This window comes from Myxocyprinus asiaticus, chromosome 13 (genome assembly GCF_019703515.2).
Source record: "Myxocyprinus asiaticus isolate MX2 ecotype Aquarium Trade chromosome 13, UBuf_Myxa_2, whole genome shotgun sequence".
In the NCBI taxonomy this organism is placed as follows: domain Eukaryota; kingdom Metazoa; phylum Chordata; class Actinopteri; order Cypriniformes; family Catostomidae; genus Myxocyprinus; species Myxocyprinus asiaticus.
In genome coordinates this window covers 7,132,388-7,145,955 of record NC_059356.1, presented here as the reverse complement: position 1 = coordinate 7,145,955, position 13,568 = coordinate 7,132,388, and the positions used below count along the sequence as shown (strand labels likewise).

Genomic DNA, 13,568 nt, shown 5'->3' with positions numbered 1-13,568 from the left:
CTGCCCTTGCCCCTCTAAGGGAAGTGGGCGTTCGCATCCACAACTATCTCGACGACTGGCTAATCCTAGCTCACTCTCGAGAGTTGCTGTGCGCACACAGGGACATCGTGCTCTGGCACCTCAGCTGACTGGGGCTTCAGGTCAACTGGGAAAAGAGCAAGCTCTCCCCGGTTTAGAGCATCTCTTTTCTCAGTCTGGAGTTGGACTCAGTCTCAATGACAGCGCGCCTCATGAATGAGCGCGCACACTCGGTGCTGAACTGTCTGAAGGCATTCAGACGGAGATCAGAGGTTCCACTGAAACTCTTTCAGAGGCTCCTGGGGCTTATGGCATCCTCAGCAGCAGCTACACCGCTCGGGTTGATGCATATGAGACCGCTTCAGCACTGGCTTCAGACTTGAGTCCCGAGATGGGCATGGCGCTGCGGAACACATCGCATGGCCATCACACCTTTCTGTCGCCGCCTCTTCAGCCCTTGGACTGACCTTGCATTTCTATGGGCAGGGGTTCCCCTAGAGCAGATCTCCATGTGCGTCGTGGTTACAACAGACACCTCCAAGACGGGCTGGGGTGCCATGTGCAATGGGCACACAGCCACCAGCTCCTGGACTGGACCGCGGCTGTGTTGGCACATCAACTGCCTAGAGTTTTTGGCAGTACTGCTCGCCCTGCGGAGGTTCCGGCCGTTGATCCAGGGCAAGCACGTGTTGTTCCGGATGGACAACACAGCATCGGAAGCGTACATCAACCTCAAAGGCGGTCTACACTCCCACTGCATGTCATGACTCACCTGCCATTTCCTCCTCTGGAGTCAGCAGCACCTGAGCTACGCTACGAGCTACTCACATCCCGGTGACCTCAACACTGCCGCAGATGCGCTGTCATGTCAGGTTACCCTCAGGGGAGAGTGGAGACTCCATCCTCAGGTGGTTCAGCTGATATGGAGTCGATTCGATTGAGCACAGGTAGACCTGTTTGCTTCCCAGGAATCCTCCCACTGCCCACTTTGGTACGCCCTGACCGAGGCACCCCTCGGTATAGATGTGCTGGCACACAGCTGGCCCCCTGGACTATGAAAATATGCGTTTCCCCCAGTGAGCCTGCTTGCACAGACCCTGTGCAGTGTCAGGGAGGATGAGGAGCAGATCATCCTAGTAGCACCCTACTGGCCCACCCAGACTTGGTTCTCGGATCTCACGCTCCTCACGACAGCCCCCCCCCAGAGAATTCCCCTGAGGAAGGACCTTCTTTCTCAGGGACGGGGCACCATCTGGCACCCATGACCAGACCTCTGGAATCTCCATGTCTGGCCCCTGGATGGGATGCGGAAGACCTAAGTGGCCTACCACCCATGGTGGTAGACATGATCACTCAGGCTAGGGCTCCCTCTACGAGGCACCTGTATGCCTTGAAGTGGCGTCTGTTTGATAAGTGGTGTTCTTCCCAACGCGAAGACCCCCAGAGATGCGCAGTCAGAACAGTGATTTCCTTCCTGCAGGAGAGGCTGGAGGTGTGGCTGTCCCCCTCCACCCTGAGGATGTATGTAGCTGCTATTTCGGTGCATCACGATGCAGTAGATGGTAAGTATTTGGGGAAGCACGACTTGATCATCAGGTTCCTGAGAGGCACTTGGAGGTTGAATCCCTCCAGACCGCACCTCATCCCCTCATGGGACCTCTCCGTAGTGCTTCGGGGTCTACAGGGATCTCCCTTTGAGCCCTTGGAGTCAGCTGAGCTTAAGGCACTCTCTTTGAGAACTGCCCTCCTGACTGCGCTCACTTCCATCAAAAGGGTAGGGGACCTGCTGGCATTCTCTGTCAGCGAATTGTGCCTGGAGTTTGGTCCGGGTTACTCTCACGTGATCCTGAGACCCTGACCGGGCTATGTGCCAAGGTTCCCACGACTAATTTTAGGGATCAGGTGGTGAACCTGCAAGCTCTGCCCCAGGAGGAGGCAGACCCAGCCTTGGTGTTGCTGTGTCCGGTGCAAGCTTTACGCATCTATTTGGATCGCACGCAGAGCCTTAGAAGCTCCGAGCAGCTCTTTGTTTGCTTTGGTGGACAGCGGAAAGGAAGTGCTGTCTCCAAACAGAGGATCGCCCACCGGGTCATCGACACCATCACGTTGGCATATCAGGCTCAGGACTAACCACCTGCGGGGTTACGAGCCCACTCCACTAGGAGTGTGGCGGCCACCTGGGCCCTGGCCAGTGGCGCCTCTTTGGCAGACATCTGCAGAGCAGCAGGCTGGGCAACACCCAACACCTTTGCGAGGTTCTAAAATCTCTGGGTTGAGCCAGTCTCGTCCCATGTATTGGCAGGCACGAGCAGGTAAGTTCCGGGACAACTGGCCGGGTGTACAGCTTGTGCATAGCGCCTTTCCCCTCCCTTGAGGTGAATACGTGCGCTCTTGACTCCCAGTCGTGTTCACAGACTGTGATCCCTGGATTAATTTCCTCCTTAGCCCTCTGGCAGATGAGTTTGCGGAGAAACGCACTGACCGGCCCAGTACGTGCACTAATGAACACCTGTACTGAGGTAGGTGCTCCATACGTCCTAGTTCCCCGATGGCGACCCCATGTGATATCTTCCGCAATAATTGTTTCCCTGATGGCAAACTGCGTCTTCCTTGGGCAGAGGCCCCTCTGCCCCCGGTCGCCATGCTCTGTATAAACTCCTCCCCCTTCGGGTAGGACCTACCATGGGACCTCTCCACATGACATACTTCCGACAAGACTCGGTAAGACCATGTAACGCATTCCACTCAAAATACACCCCCCCCTCTTTTTGGGCGGGGTTTGGTCTCCGCAGTGTCTTCCCCTTGGGAGGGACACTCCCCAACGCAGACACTTATGGCTCCCAGTCAGTTAACAAATTCCACTCTTTTTGGGGAGAAAAGAGAGGGAAAAGAGGCCTCGGCTTGGCTAGCCTGTCCCTATAGTTGGGCAGTCGACTTGTTCCTGATGGACCATTCGACGCTCATAAGAGTGTTGGGGGAGGTTACATGACGGCCTGGTGCGCTGGCTACGAGGCACCCAGCAGTCTGCCCGTCACACACCGCCACTTCACGCAACACTGTTCAGCTAGTTGTGGTGTTTTGTATAGGGACCCCTAGTGTCACTACATCAACACAACATCGAGTGAGTGACAGATAGGGAACGTCCTGGTTACTTTCATAACCTCCGTTACCTGATGGAGGGAAAGAGACATTGTGTCCCTCTTGCCACAACGCTGAACTACCCACTGAAATGGCCGGGACCTGGTCTCAGCACCTCAGCACAAAACCTGAATGAGTGGTTGCATACCAGCTCCTTTTATACCTGTATGTCCAGAGGAGTGGCATGCAAATTCCATTTGCCAATTTTCAATGGCCTTTTTAAAAAAAAGAAGAGGTGTTTGGGGCTCCCAAGAGTGACCCCTAGTGTCACTACATTGACACAATGACTCGTTTCCTCCATCAGGAAATGGAGGTTATGAAAGTAACCAGGACGTTTTTTGCCCAACCCTACCTATTTTAGCCCGAATATGCTGATGAGGAACTAAGGGAGATTGAGGAGGCTGCAGCAGTGGCGCAATCACAAGTCTCGGGGAGGCAGAGATCTATGGAGACGTGGTGGTGCTCTTGTAGTAAATGCCAACCAATACCAACAGAGGCAGAGAGTCTGTGCTGCCACAATTGGACCAAAGCAATCCCACCGTTGGAAACAATTAGCGAAGCAGCCGGTGAGAACACTCCTAGTCCTAGCTGCATTGACGAACATAATGGTTTTCCACAATTACTGTGGAACCCCAGCATTTTAGATGTGTTTTTCAGTTTGCCACGAATAAACTGGAAGCGCCGTCTGAGTCCAGAAGGACCCAATGGCACCCTATCAGTAGAGTAAGTATCATGTTTTGTTTGTTATTATAGCTACTATATAGAAATATATAGGCTATATGACAAAGTTTTCACACATACCTGAGTTTGCTGGAAAAACAGCACAGGCACAGCTGATGAATTCAGATATCGACCCTTTGTTTCTTTCAATGGTCTGAAGTCCTCAGGGGTAAAATGTTCATTGCACACCCTCCAATATTTGAGAGGATGTAGGGGTGTACTGATATCCAGGTTCAGCGTGATAAGCCAGAGCTTCAATCGCTCATGATCATGTATAGGCAATCGATGAAAACTTTATATTTTTCCCAGCGTGCATTTTCTTTGGGGTTTCTGAAGGTTGAAGCATCAAGGATACACACACCAAACAACCATTTTGAACAATATACTTATACAAATAAAAATCTACTGCAAAGACAATTACATTTTGTTCAACGCTCCTTCTCTTGTAAACAATGACACGCTTACTGCCTCCTCATCCACGTGACGCGTGACCTTACCAATGAGCTTACATCATCCCTCTCATGAGCGTGCATCACAGAGATGTACAGAAGCGAACATTTGTAGTTAAAAAATATATCAGTATTGTTTTGTTTCTAAAAATAATCAATCATTTGGGTTCAGAGTACATTCACTTGCATTGTTTAAAGGAGGAGGCCTGAAATGAAATCCTAAAAATCTTAAATTCTGTTTTGATGAAGAAAGAAACTCAGATACATCTTGGATGGCCTGAGGGTGAGTAAATTATCAGCAAATTTTCATTTTTGGGTGAACTATTCCTTTAATAATACAAATCAAAAAGTGTGACAGTATCGCAGAAATGGAGAAGGTGACAGTGTTTCACAGATTTTGTAATGAGGAACATAGTAAACTGTCAAATACACATTGACACTGCAGCGCATTTTCAGTGTTCCGCCAAAATAAAAGTTCCAGGTGAAGGTGAAGTAAATACAACAGAAATACTGTATATTACTAAAAACAAGTCCTCAAAATAATAAAAGTTATAACACAGTATTAAATTATATTATCATATGTCTGTTGAATGCTTGATTCTGATTGGTTGGCAGACATTCTAAGGACCACATAATGGTTCCATATCACTATGCCAAATTATTTCAGTTATTTCAAAGAGCTTTACAGGCTATCACAGCAAAATAACCAATCAAAACAAAGACACTGGCCAAGTACATCCGATAAGAATGACAAACAATGTCTATAATTTCCTAAATTAATTTCAGTTTCTGTTGAAAAGGGCCCTCACGCTCCCTCTCTCTCTCTTTCACTCTCACCCACACACACACACACACACACACACACATACGCATACACACACACACACACACATATGCATACACACACACACACACACACACATAAACACTCTCACACACGGACACACACACACATGTTGGTGCAGCTATCATTATGAGGACTCTCCATAGACATAATGATTTTTATACTCTACAACTATAGATTCTATCCCTTAACCCTAACCCTACCCCTAAACCTAACCCTCACAAAAAACATTCTGCATTTTTACATTTTCAATAAAACATTGTTTAGTATGTTTTTTAAGTGATTTGAATTATGGGGACACTAGAAATGTCCTCATAAACCACATTTATATCATAATACCCTTGTAATTACCAGTTTGTAACCTAAAAAAAGTCCTCGTAACCACTTAAACCTGCCCACACATACATACTCTTACACACACACACACACACACACACTCTCTCACACACAGACACACACAAGCAACAAACAGAGCCTTCATATCAGCACACCCCTGTGACTCACTGGGGTTGTAAACAGTTGTTTATCCACTAAAAATCTATATACAAGTATGGCAACACTCACTGCTGCTTAGAAGTACTGTATACTTAAACTTACATATTGGCAATCTGAAGCGATCTAACTGCTGACAAGAGCCGCAGAAAACAGAGGTAATTCCCACACACAGTTTCTCTCTTTCACTTTATCACTCACATACACAAACACACACATAAATGCACACATGCAAAGTGCGAAAAGCATGTAAATTGACATTTTCAAACTAGCAACAATGGCTTGGGCTTATCAAAGCAAGATGCTGAATTTGTGGCAGAAGAAAGTAGTTCCACTCACAAGAGCTTTTTAGGGGTGAAAACCAGAAAATGTCTTGAGATAAAACCCTGAACAATGTCTTAAGGTGTGGTAATCATGGTATAAGTGGAATAATTGACTCCAGCCTGTTGAATTATTGAAAAATAATGCACACCCGAGGTGTAACGCATTACCACCTCAGGTGTGCATTATCTTTCAATAATTCAATGGTCCGTTGTCTTAGTAAAGTGAAGTCAAGTCATTTTTATTTGTATAGCGCCTTTCACAGCACACATCTTTTCAAAGCAGGTTTACAGAAGATCAGGCATTAACAGAAGATAAAACTGTAATATCTATAATGTCTTAGAGTCATCATTGTGTAGTTTGATAAAATACGATTGTGAATTGTGTTTAAAAATAAGTAATTAAATAATAATTGTATTTATAACCCCAGTGAGCAAGCCGAAGGTGTTAGTTAATGGAGAAAAATAACCTTGGGAGAAACCAGACTCACTGTGGGGGCCAGTTCCCCTCTGGCTAACATCATGAATATGATATATGTATAGTGCAAGTCATGGTTTAAAATTATTAAACTAAGTAAGTGTTAAGGGTCAGTGTTTAAAACAAAGATTTTGTATGAACTGTAAGATTAATTACTAATGTCTTTGAAGTCCATCCTGGATAACTACAAAAGTTCACATAGATGCAATTGTCCTTGTTAGTTGGCTGATGAAGGGTTTTGTTGGTAATTACTTGATAGTCTATGTATTCCATTTCAAGAGTGTAGTCCATCATTAGACCGAGGTGATGCAGCCAGAGATCAGTTAGGTGCATCGCAGTTCAACCTGGCTGGTAATTTCAGTGAGGTCTATCCTAAGTCCAAGGTTCAGGCAATGTCATATGATGTATCCCATGTCTTATGGTTGGAGTTGGCATCAGTTCATCTTCTGAAGTCCATCGTAATAGACTGAAGTGATGTTTGGCTGGCACCGGCTGCTATTAGTCATCATCACACAGCAACACGTAGCAGTGGAGTCCAACACGAAGCAGGAATCCAGCCGGTTCTGGTGACCTCATGATAGGAGTCCCGAGGTTGAGACAGGGAAATAAATAAAATAATATTAGCATAGACACCATTCAATTTATTGCAGAGTTATAGATCATGATCATTGTTTCTGGTTTCTGGTTCCGGCAGACCTAACTAAAGCAGCCTAATTGTGAGTTGAAGGATAGATTAGGTGTATGCCTGGCTAAATAGATGAGTCATTAGTATAGACTTAAACTGAGTGAGTGTGTCTGCATCTCGAACAGTGTTAGGGAGACTATTCCATAGTTTAGGAGCCAAATATGAAAAGGATCTACCTCCTTTTGTGGATTTTGATATTCTAGGAACTATTAACAGTCCAGAATATTGCGATCATAATGAACGTGATGGAATATAGCATGATAGAAGGTCACTGAAGTACTGCGGAGCTAGACCATTCAAAGCTTTGTACGTAGTTAACAGAATTTTAAAATTAATACGAAATTTAACAGTTAGCCAATGTAACAATGATAAAATGGGGCTAATATGATCATATTTCTTGGTTGTAGTCAGCATTCTGGCTGCTGCATTTTGAACCAATTGAAGTTTATTTACTGATCTTGCTGGACATCCTCCCAGTAATGCATTACAATAATCTAGTCTTAAGGTCATGAACGCATTAATTAGTTTTTCGGCATCAGCAACAGAGAACGTGTCGTAATTTAGCAATATTTCTTAGGTGGAAGAATGCTGTTCTACAAACACTGGTATCAAATATAACACCTAAGTTCTTCGCTGTTGAAGACGATGTATTTCTGGCCATCCAATCTTTTATTTCATTGATAAACTCTGCTAATTTGGAGAATTGTGAAATCTTATCAGGTTTTGAAGAAATATAAAGTTGGGTATTGTCGGCATAACAGTGGAAACTTATTCCACGATTCCTGATAATACCTCCCAGGGGAAGCATATACATGGAGAAAAGCAGAGGCCCAAAAACTGATCGCTGTGGCACTTCATACTTTACTTTTGTTTGGTTTGACAATTCCTAATTTTTTTCTTGTGTAGATTTAGTGGAAACTGAGGGAAACATTCATTATCTTTAACCAATTTTTTTTTTGCATTGAACATTTGAATCTACAGGCTACAAAGACTGTTTGGATGAAATTATGCCTACTCTGATTTAAAATCACTTTTATGTAATTTCTGAGCAAATACACAATTATCAAAATGTATAAAGAATATCGTCAATAGGCTGAAAAATATCGCCCTGCCCTACTTCATTATCAAAAGGTTAACTTGACTGTAGTTTAACTAATTGGAATTATAAATAGTTTGTAGCTTAGTAGTGCTGTGTTTCCGAGTTTACCGACTTTAAGAACCATAGCACAGAAAACAAGAACTCTGAGTGTATGTTTGCTGAGTTTGCTGTGGGCAGCAGATGCTGTAGACATGAAGCATCTGTAAGCAGTAGTCCATGATGTATGTGTTCACAGGAGGAGAGAAGCAGCTGTTCTCTGATAATGCTGCAGAGTTTTTGCATCTGTGTAGCATATGTGCATCGGAGGCGATCTGAAACACTGTTTCTCATTTAAGTATATTAAGAGAAGACAGGGTTGGGCAAAATTACGATCTAAAGAATTGGCTCCCTTTCAAATCATGATTTGACACACCCCACAGTATGTTAAATTGGAATTTAAATTGGAATCACAGAAAAATGTACTAAATTGCAATTCAAAGGAATCTCAACACAGAAATTTAATTAGTCCAACACAAGCTTTGCATGCTTGATTGCATGATTTTTAATCAGAGGCGTTTCTGAAGTTTTTGGGCCCTAAGCAAAACCAACCTTAGGGGCCCCCGCCTCCATAACACACCATCCACCCCCCAAAAAAACGACCTAGCCCATTACCATATGTATGGCTAATTTAATTCAAATTCCAACATTTATCACAATGTGTTCCTATGCTTTGACAATATTTCATTTTCTTAACCATGGAGTTTCATAAACAGCGTTGCCTCACCTTAAGCGTCACAGTCTGCATATGGGTCTCTGATTGGTAGATTTAGCTCACAGGAGGGAGAGCTTGTTCTGGATTTAAGGGTAAGGTTGCACCAGCTGTGTGTAAGGTCTCATTTAAGTTGGAATGTAAAGTTCGAACTAAGGACTTAGTAACTACTCTTTAGTTTATTACTCTTTATTTATTTACTCTTTAAGTCATTACTTAATTTGGTTGCAGATGTTCGTATAGCTAACTAGCTAACGAATGACTTAGTAAGTAGGTTGTAAGCTCTCTGTAAGTGTAAAGCAATGTGTAATTGCAAAATATGATGTTATTATGATCCATTTCTTGATTCAGCATCCTTTAAATTTGTAAACAGAAGTGTTGAAAAGCCGTGCATTTTAGGTTTATTTTGTTGCTGTTGATGTGCAACCCTTTTTGTCTCACGTAACTGTCAGTGGTAATAAATTAAATTTTTAATATAATATGATACATAGAAAAAAAAAAAACAGTAAATATAATACATAGTATATTCAAATATGTAAATAATTGGCTAATATTCAGTAACTGTATGCAAAATGCTTACGAAAAAAAAAAAATACTAACACAACAGACTGAAAAAACTGGCATTTATTCATTTTAATATCAGATATATTATGCATGTTGAAACTCGGCAAGCCAGTGATACCCAACGACGCACACAGGAAAGTGTATCGTTTAGATGGGTTTCCTGCTGAAGAATCTTTTTTTACACAATATTTTCTCTTGTACATGTCAACATCTGGATTGGAGTCTGTCACACAAACACTGATGTCATTCAATCAATTGCTTTTTTATTCCTACCATACCTGCTAATCCTGGCTGAAGGCTTCTTTGTAATATAAATATTTAAATATTAATATAAATCTAATATTTATTTGTTTAAGCATTTACGTTATAACTAGTCTAAGTTGTTACACATAGCTGGTGCAACCGGTCCCCATGAGAGGGTGATATGCTTTCTGCCAAAATTTATCAGTTTCTTTCTTTAATTAAAAAAAAAAAAAAAAATATATATATATATATATATATATGTATATATGTATATATATTTATTTATTTTTTGGCAGACTTGCTATTTTCTCTGCAGCTTCGCTGACTTTTTTCCGTTTTGCTGCGCCTCTTTTGTAGTGTCATTTCATGTTTATTTGTTTTTTGTCACTGAGGTAGGCTAATCTATTTGTTCACAGCTAACCATTTGAGACTGTCCTCGCTGTGGACTCTAGCGCGATGATGTAGTGGATTTAATCCATTACTAATGCTGCGTTCCATTCAACTTGGAAAGTCAGATTTTCCAACTTCCTACTAGGAAAAGTGCAATGGAACACCACTTGAAGTCAGAATTCCAACTGGGATACTCGTGCAGAAATTGTCAGAGTGGCATATAGCCTATACGCAAATTTGCTTGACAGGTTATATTAGCTTAGTGGCTACTAAAAGCTAGTAGGCTAGTTAAACTTCTGCCAGTAGACATGTGCCTGTATAAGCTTTAATGTTTAAATTCATCCATATAACAAATATTATTTTCTCTCTGGCAGTTTCAAAGTTTAATGTTTATTTGAAATTCTAGATATATGCATTGTATTGTATTTTATATCCATGAAACTACTTGTGCTGTATTGTAATCGACCATTACAGGAAGCATAAAGATAAACATTTTCTTCTTTTTATTCTTGTCATCCTAAGTATATAAGACATGTTATACTAAAATAAGATTTTAATCCCAAATCAAATTAAAGAAGAAATAGGACTGTGTATGTTCTCGAAACAGAATTAAACAAATAAAATAAATAAATAACATATAATAGTTATCATCCATACCAAACAAATTCTCTCCAAATAGTCAGCAACCTCTCATATTCTGTAGAAGACTGAAATCCCTGAAGCTCAACAGTATTAATACACTATACTATACTATTAACATAAAAAAAGTTTAAGGAAATACAGGCATTATTGCACTCTCTCACTTTTTATTTACACCTAATGCTACATACTGAACATGCTGAATAAAATTTTAGACATCTAGTATATCACAGCTCAGAACATTTTAAATCCATTAAAACATGGATTCAATCCAATACGTCATCGCACTACAGTCCGCAGTGAGGACCTCTTGAACTAATTTGCTCACATTCAAACAAGCTGTCTGAAAGTGTTTGATAGCCAGCTGCAACAGGTAAAGGACTCTGCTTGATGAGGGAGGAGTGGGGTACCTCTAAGGGGGAGTTGAATGGCTTACATAGGGAAATTGTGCTATGATATGGGAAAAGAAGATGATAGCCTACAAAATGATTTTGGTTTTTATAGCTGCAATCTCTAATTCATTGGTTTTACGTCAAGATATGACATGAACATCAGGGATGGCTTCAGGGTTTAATAAAGCCCAGGACAATGGAACAACATTCACAGTCTCATCGTAACTCAAGGCCCCCCTTTGACTAGGATCCCAAGCAATTGCTTGGTTTGCTTTTCCTCTAGCTTCACCTCTCTCACCTCTAGTTTTTTAATGATACTGTATATAAGAAGTTTAATATTTTATCAAAGCAATTAACACAGCAATCAGCTTTTTCTTTTTGGGTATTTTGCCTCACAACACCTCAGAATGTCCACCACACTGTTGTCAGATAACTTGACTAAATAAATATTGATATAACAATATGGCATAAATTCTGGAGCATTCTGGAAAATTAACTGTTCTTCTACCATAGATTAAATATTAATTTATTAAATTTAATAAAATACATATACAGGTATATTACAAATGTACAAATAAAATCAACATGTGGCATTTCAAACATGGATTATTAATATAATCTAATGTTCCTGCAAATATCCCATATGTTTCATGATAAGTTGTAAATGGATAATGAATACTGAAACATTTTATATTATTAAAAACTACAATTACAGCTGTTGATTTGTTTTATTTCACAGCATTTTAATTCTACTTTATAAAAATTAAAATATGATTTTCATTTCTATATCCTGTTTACTACCTCAATTCAAATTTAGGGAATGAAATGGAATTTTAAAAGCATTCTCAATTTAGTTCTGAATTGAACCCTGATAGAGGATGCAACAAGAACGTTTCTCTCTTTGAAATGTAATATTATCTTAAAAATGCATTTAGTTGTCCCATTCCAATGACCACATACAGAATTGTATTGCATCAGTGCATCTGTACTACATTCATATTTATGAAATTAAAAATACTCTTTGTATCTCCCACAGCACACACCCCTGATAACTCCTTCATGGGTTTTGTGACAGAGGAAGTAAACCAGACTGCAAGAGTTAACATACAGAGAGACAAAGTCAACAACATGGCTGTGGTTTATGGCAAAGAGGCCAACATGTGGAAGGTGAGAGTGCATGCATCCAATAATAACCAGTCAGATCAAAATTTTAGCAATCTATTTATTTCTGCTTGAAATTTAATGGTCAAATTATTTATATATTAAAGGGGTCATGACGTGCCTTTTTCAAAATTATTTTAACATATTCCTTGGGGTTTGCTTCTAATATTAGTAAAATGTTTTACACAAAAAAATTAAAAATAAAATAAATAAACAAAAAAACATGTAAAACGTAATCATTTCCCACCTTCATTCTGACCCACATTCAGAAAAGCTCAGTTTTGGTGCTGCTTCTCCTTTAAGACTTGACAGGAAATGCCGACTGTTATGATTGGCTCTCTGCTCTTGGCTGACAGGCTCTCTCTTCTTGCCATCTCACTGCTCACCACTACTGTATGGGGCTACTGAAGTGATAAGATAAAGTAGGTGTTGATGTGTTGTTGCGGAGGCGGTCAGATGCAAATGTCTACCACAGTGTGACATCACAATGTGGAGGAAGTAGAGAACAAGTCGTTTTGGCAGCTTGGTTTCAACAAATGCTCTTTTTGCAGTGAGGAGGAAGTTTTGGGTTCTGAAACTTAAAATATGTTTTTATATTACAGTGACCTCTTATATGTCAAAAGATCAAGGTAAATTTGATTCCTCATGAAAGTACCCTTTAAAAGGGGATAATGCAGTGAATTAAATACTTCACAAATAAAAAGTACTTAATCTAATTTGATTATTTTCAAATTCTTTTAGGGAAATTTGATTCTTTTTATTTGGAACTTGATGGACCAAACAGATTATGATAAGATTATTCATAAATGAATGATAAGTCTCACATAAGTGCAAAAGCAGCTTCAAGTTATGTAACACTTGAGTTAACAATAAAAGACTCAAAACAGTAAGAATAATCATTATAAAACAGATAGTTCTGACTCTAAATTCTGATTCAATGAACCATGTTTTAGCTGATGTACATGTGACCGCACATCAGAATTCCATAATAGCTGTACAGGATGGGATGTTGCTCGGCACTTGTAAACAAGCAAACTTCATTTTGCATTGTGCAAAACACCTCTTACTAACTAAATGAAAAATGTGTCTCACATTTTTGTTTTATAAAGCATAATATATAGAAAGGCCAATTGGTTGGTTGGTTGATTGATTGATTGAAATTTGTATAAACACATAATAATCACAAAG

At 40.6% G+C, this 13,568-nt stretch overlaps 1 protein-coding gene across 1 annotated transcript in view; it reads left to right on the top strand.

The window, feature by feature from the left end:
• The window catches only part of LOC127450325 (alpha-1,6-mannosylglycoprotein 6-beta-N-acetylglucosaminyltransferase B-like), a 292,577-nt gene that overhangs the window by 235,671 nt on the left and 43,338 nt on the right, over window positions 1-13,568 (top strand). Inside the window, exon 11 of the mRNA XM_051714336.1 lies at window positions 12,256-12,386. Coding sequence (XP_051570296.1) covers window positions 12,256-12,386 — 131 coding nt within the window. The remainder of the gene's footprint in view (window positions 1-12,255; window positions 12,387-13,568) is intronic.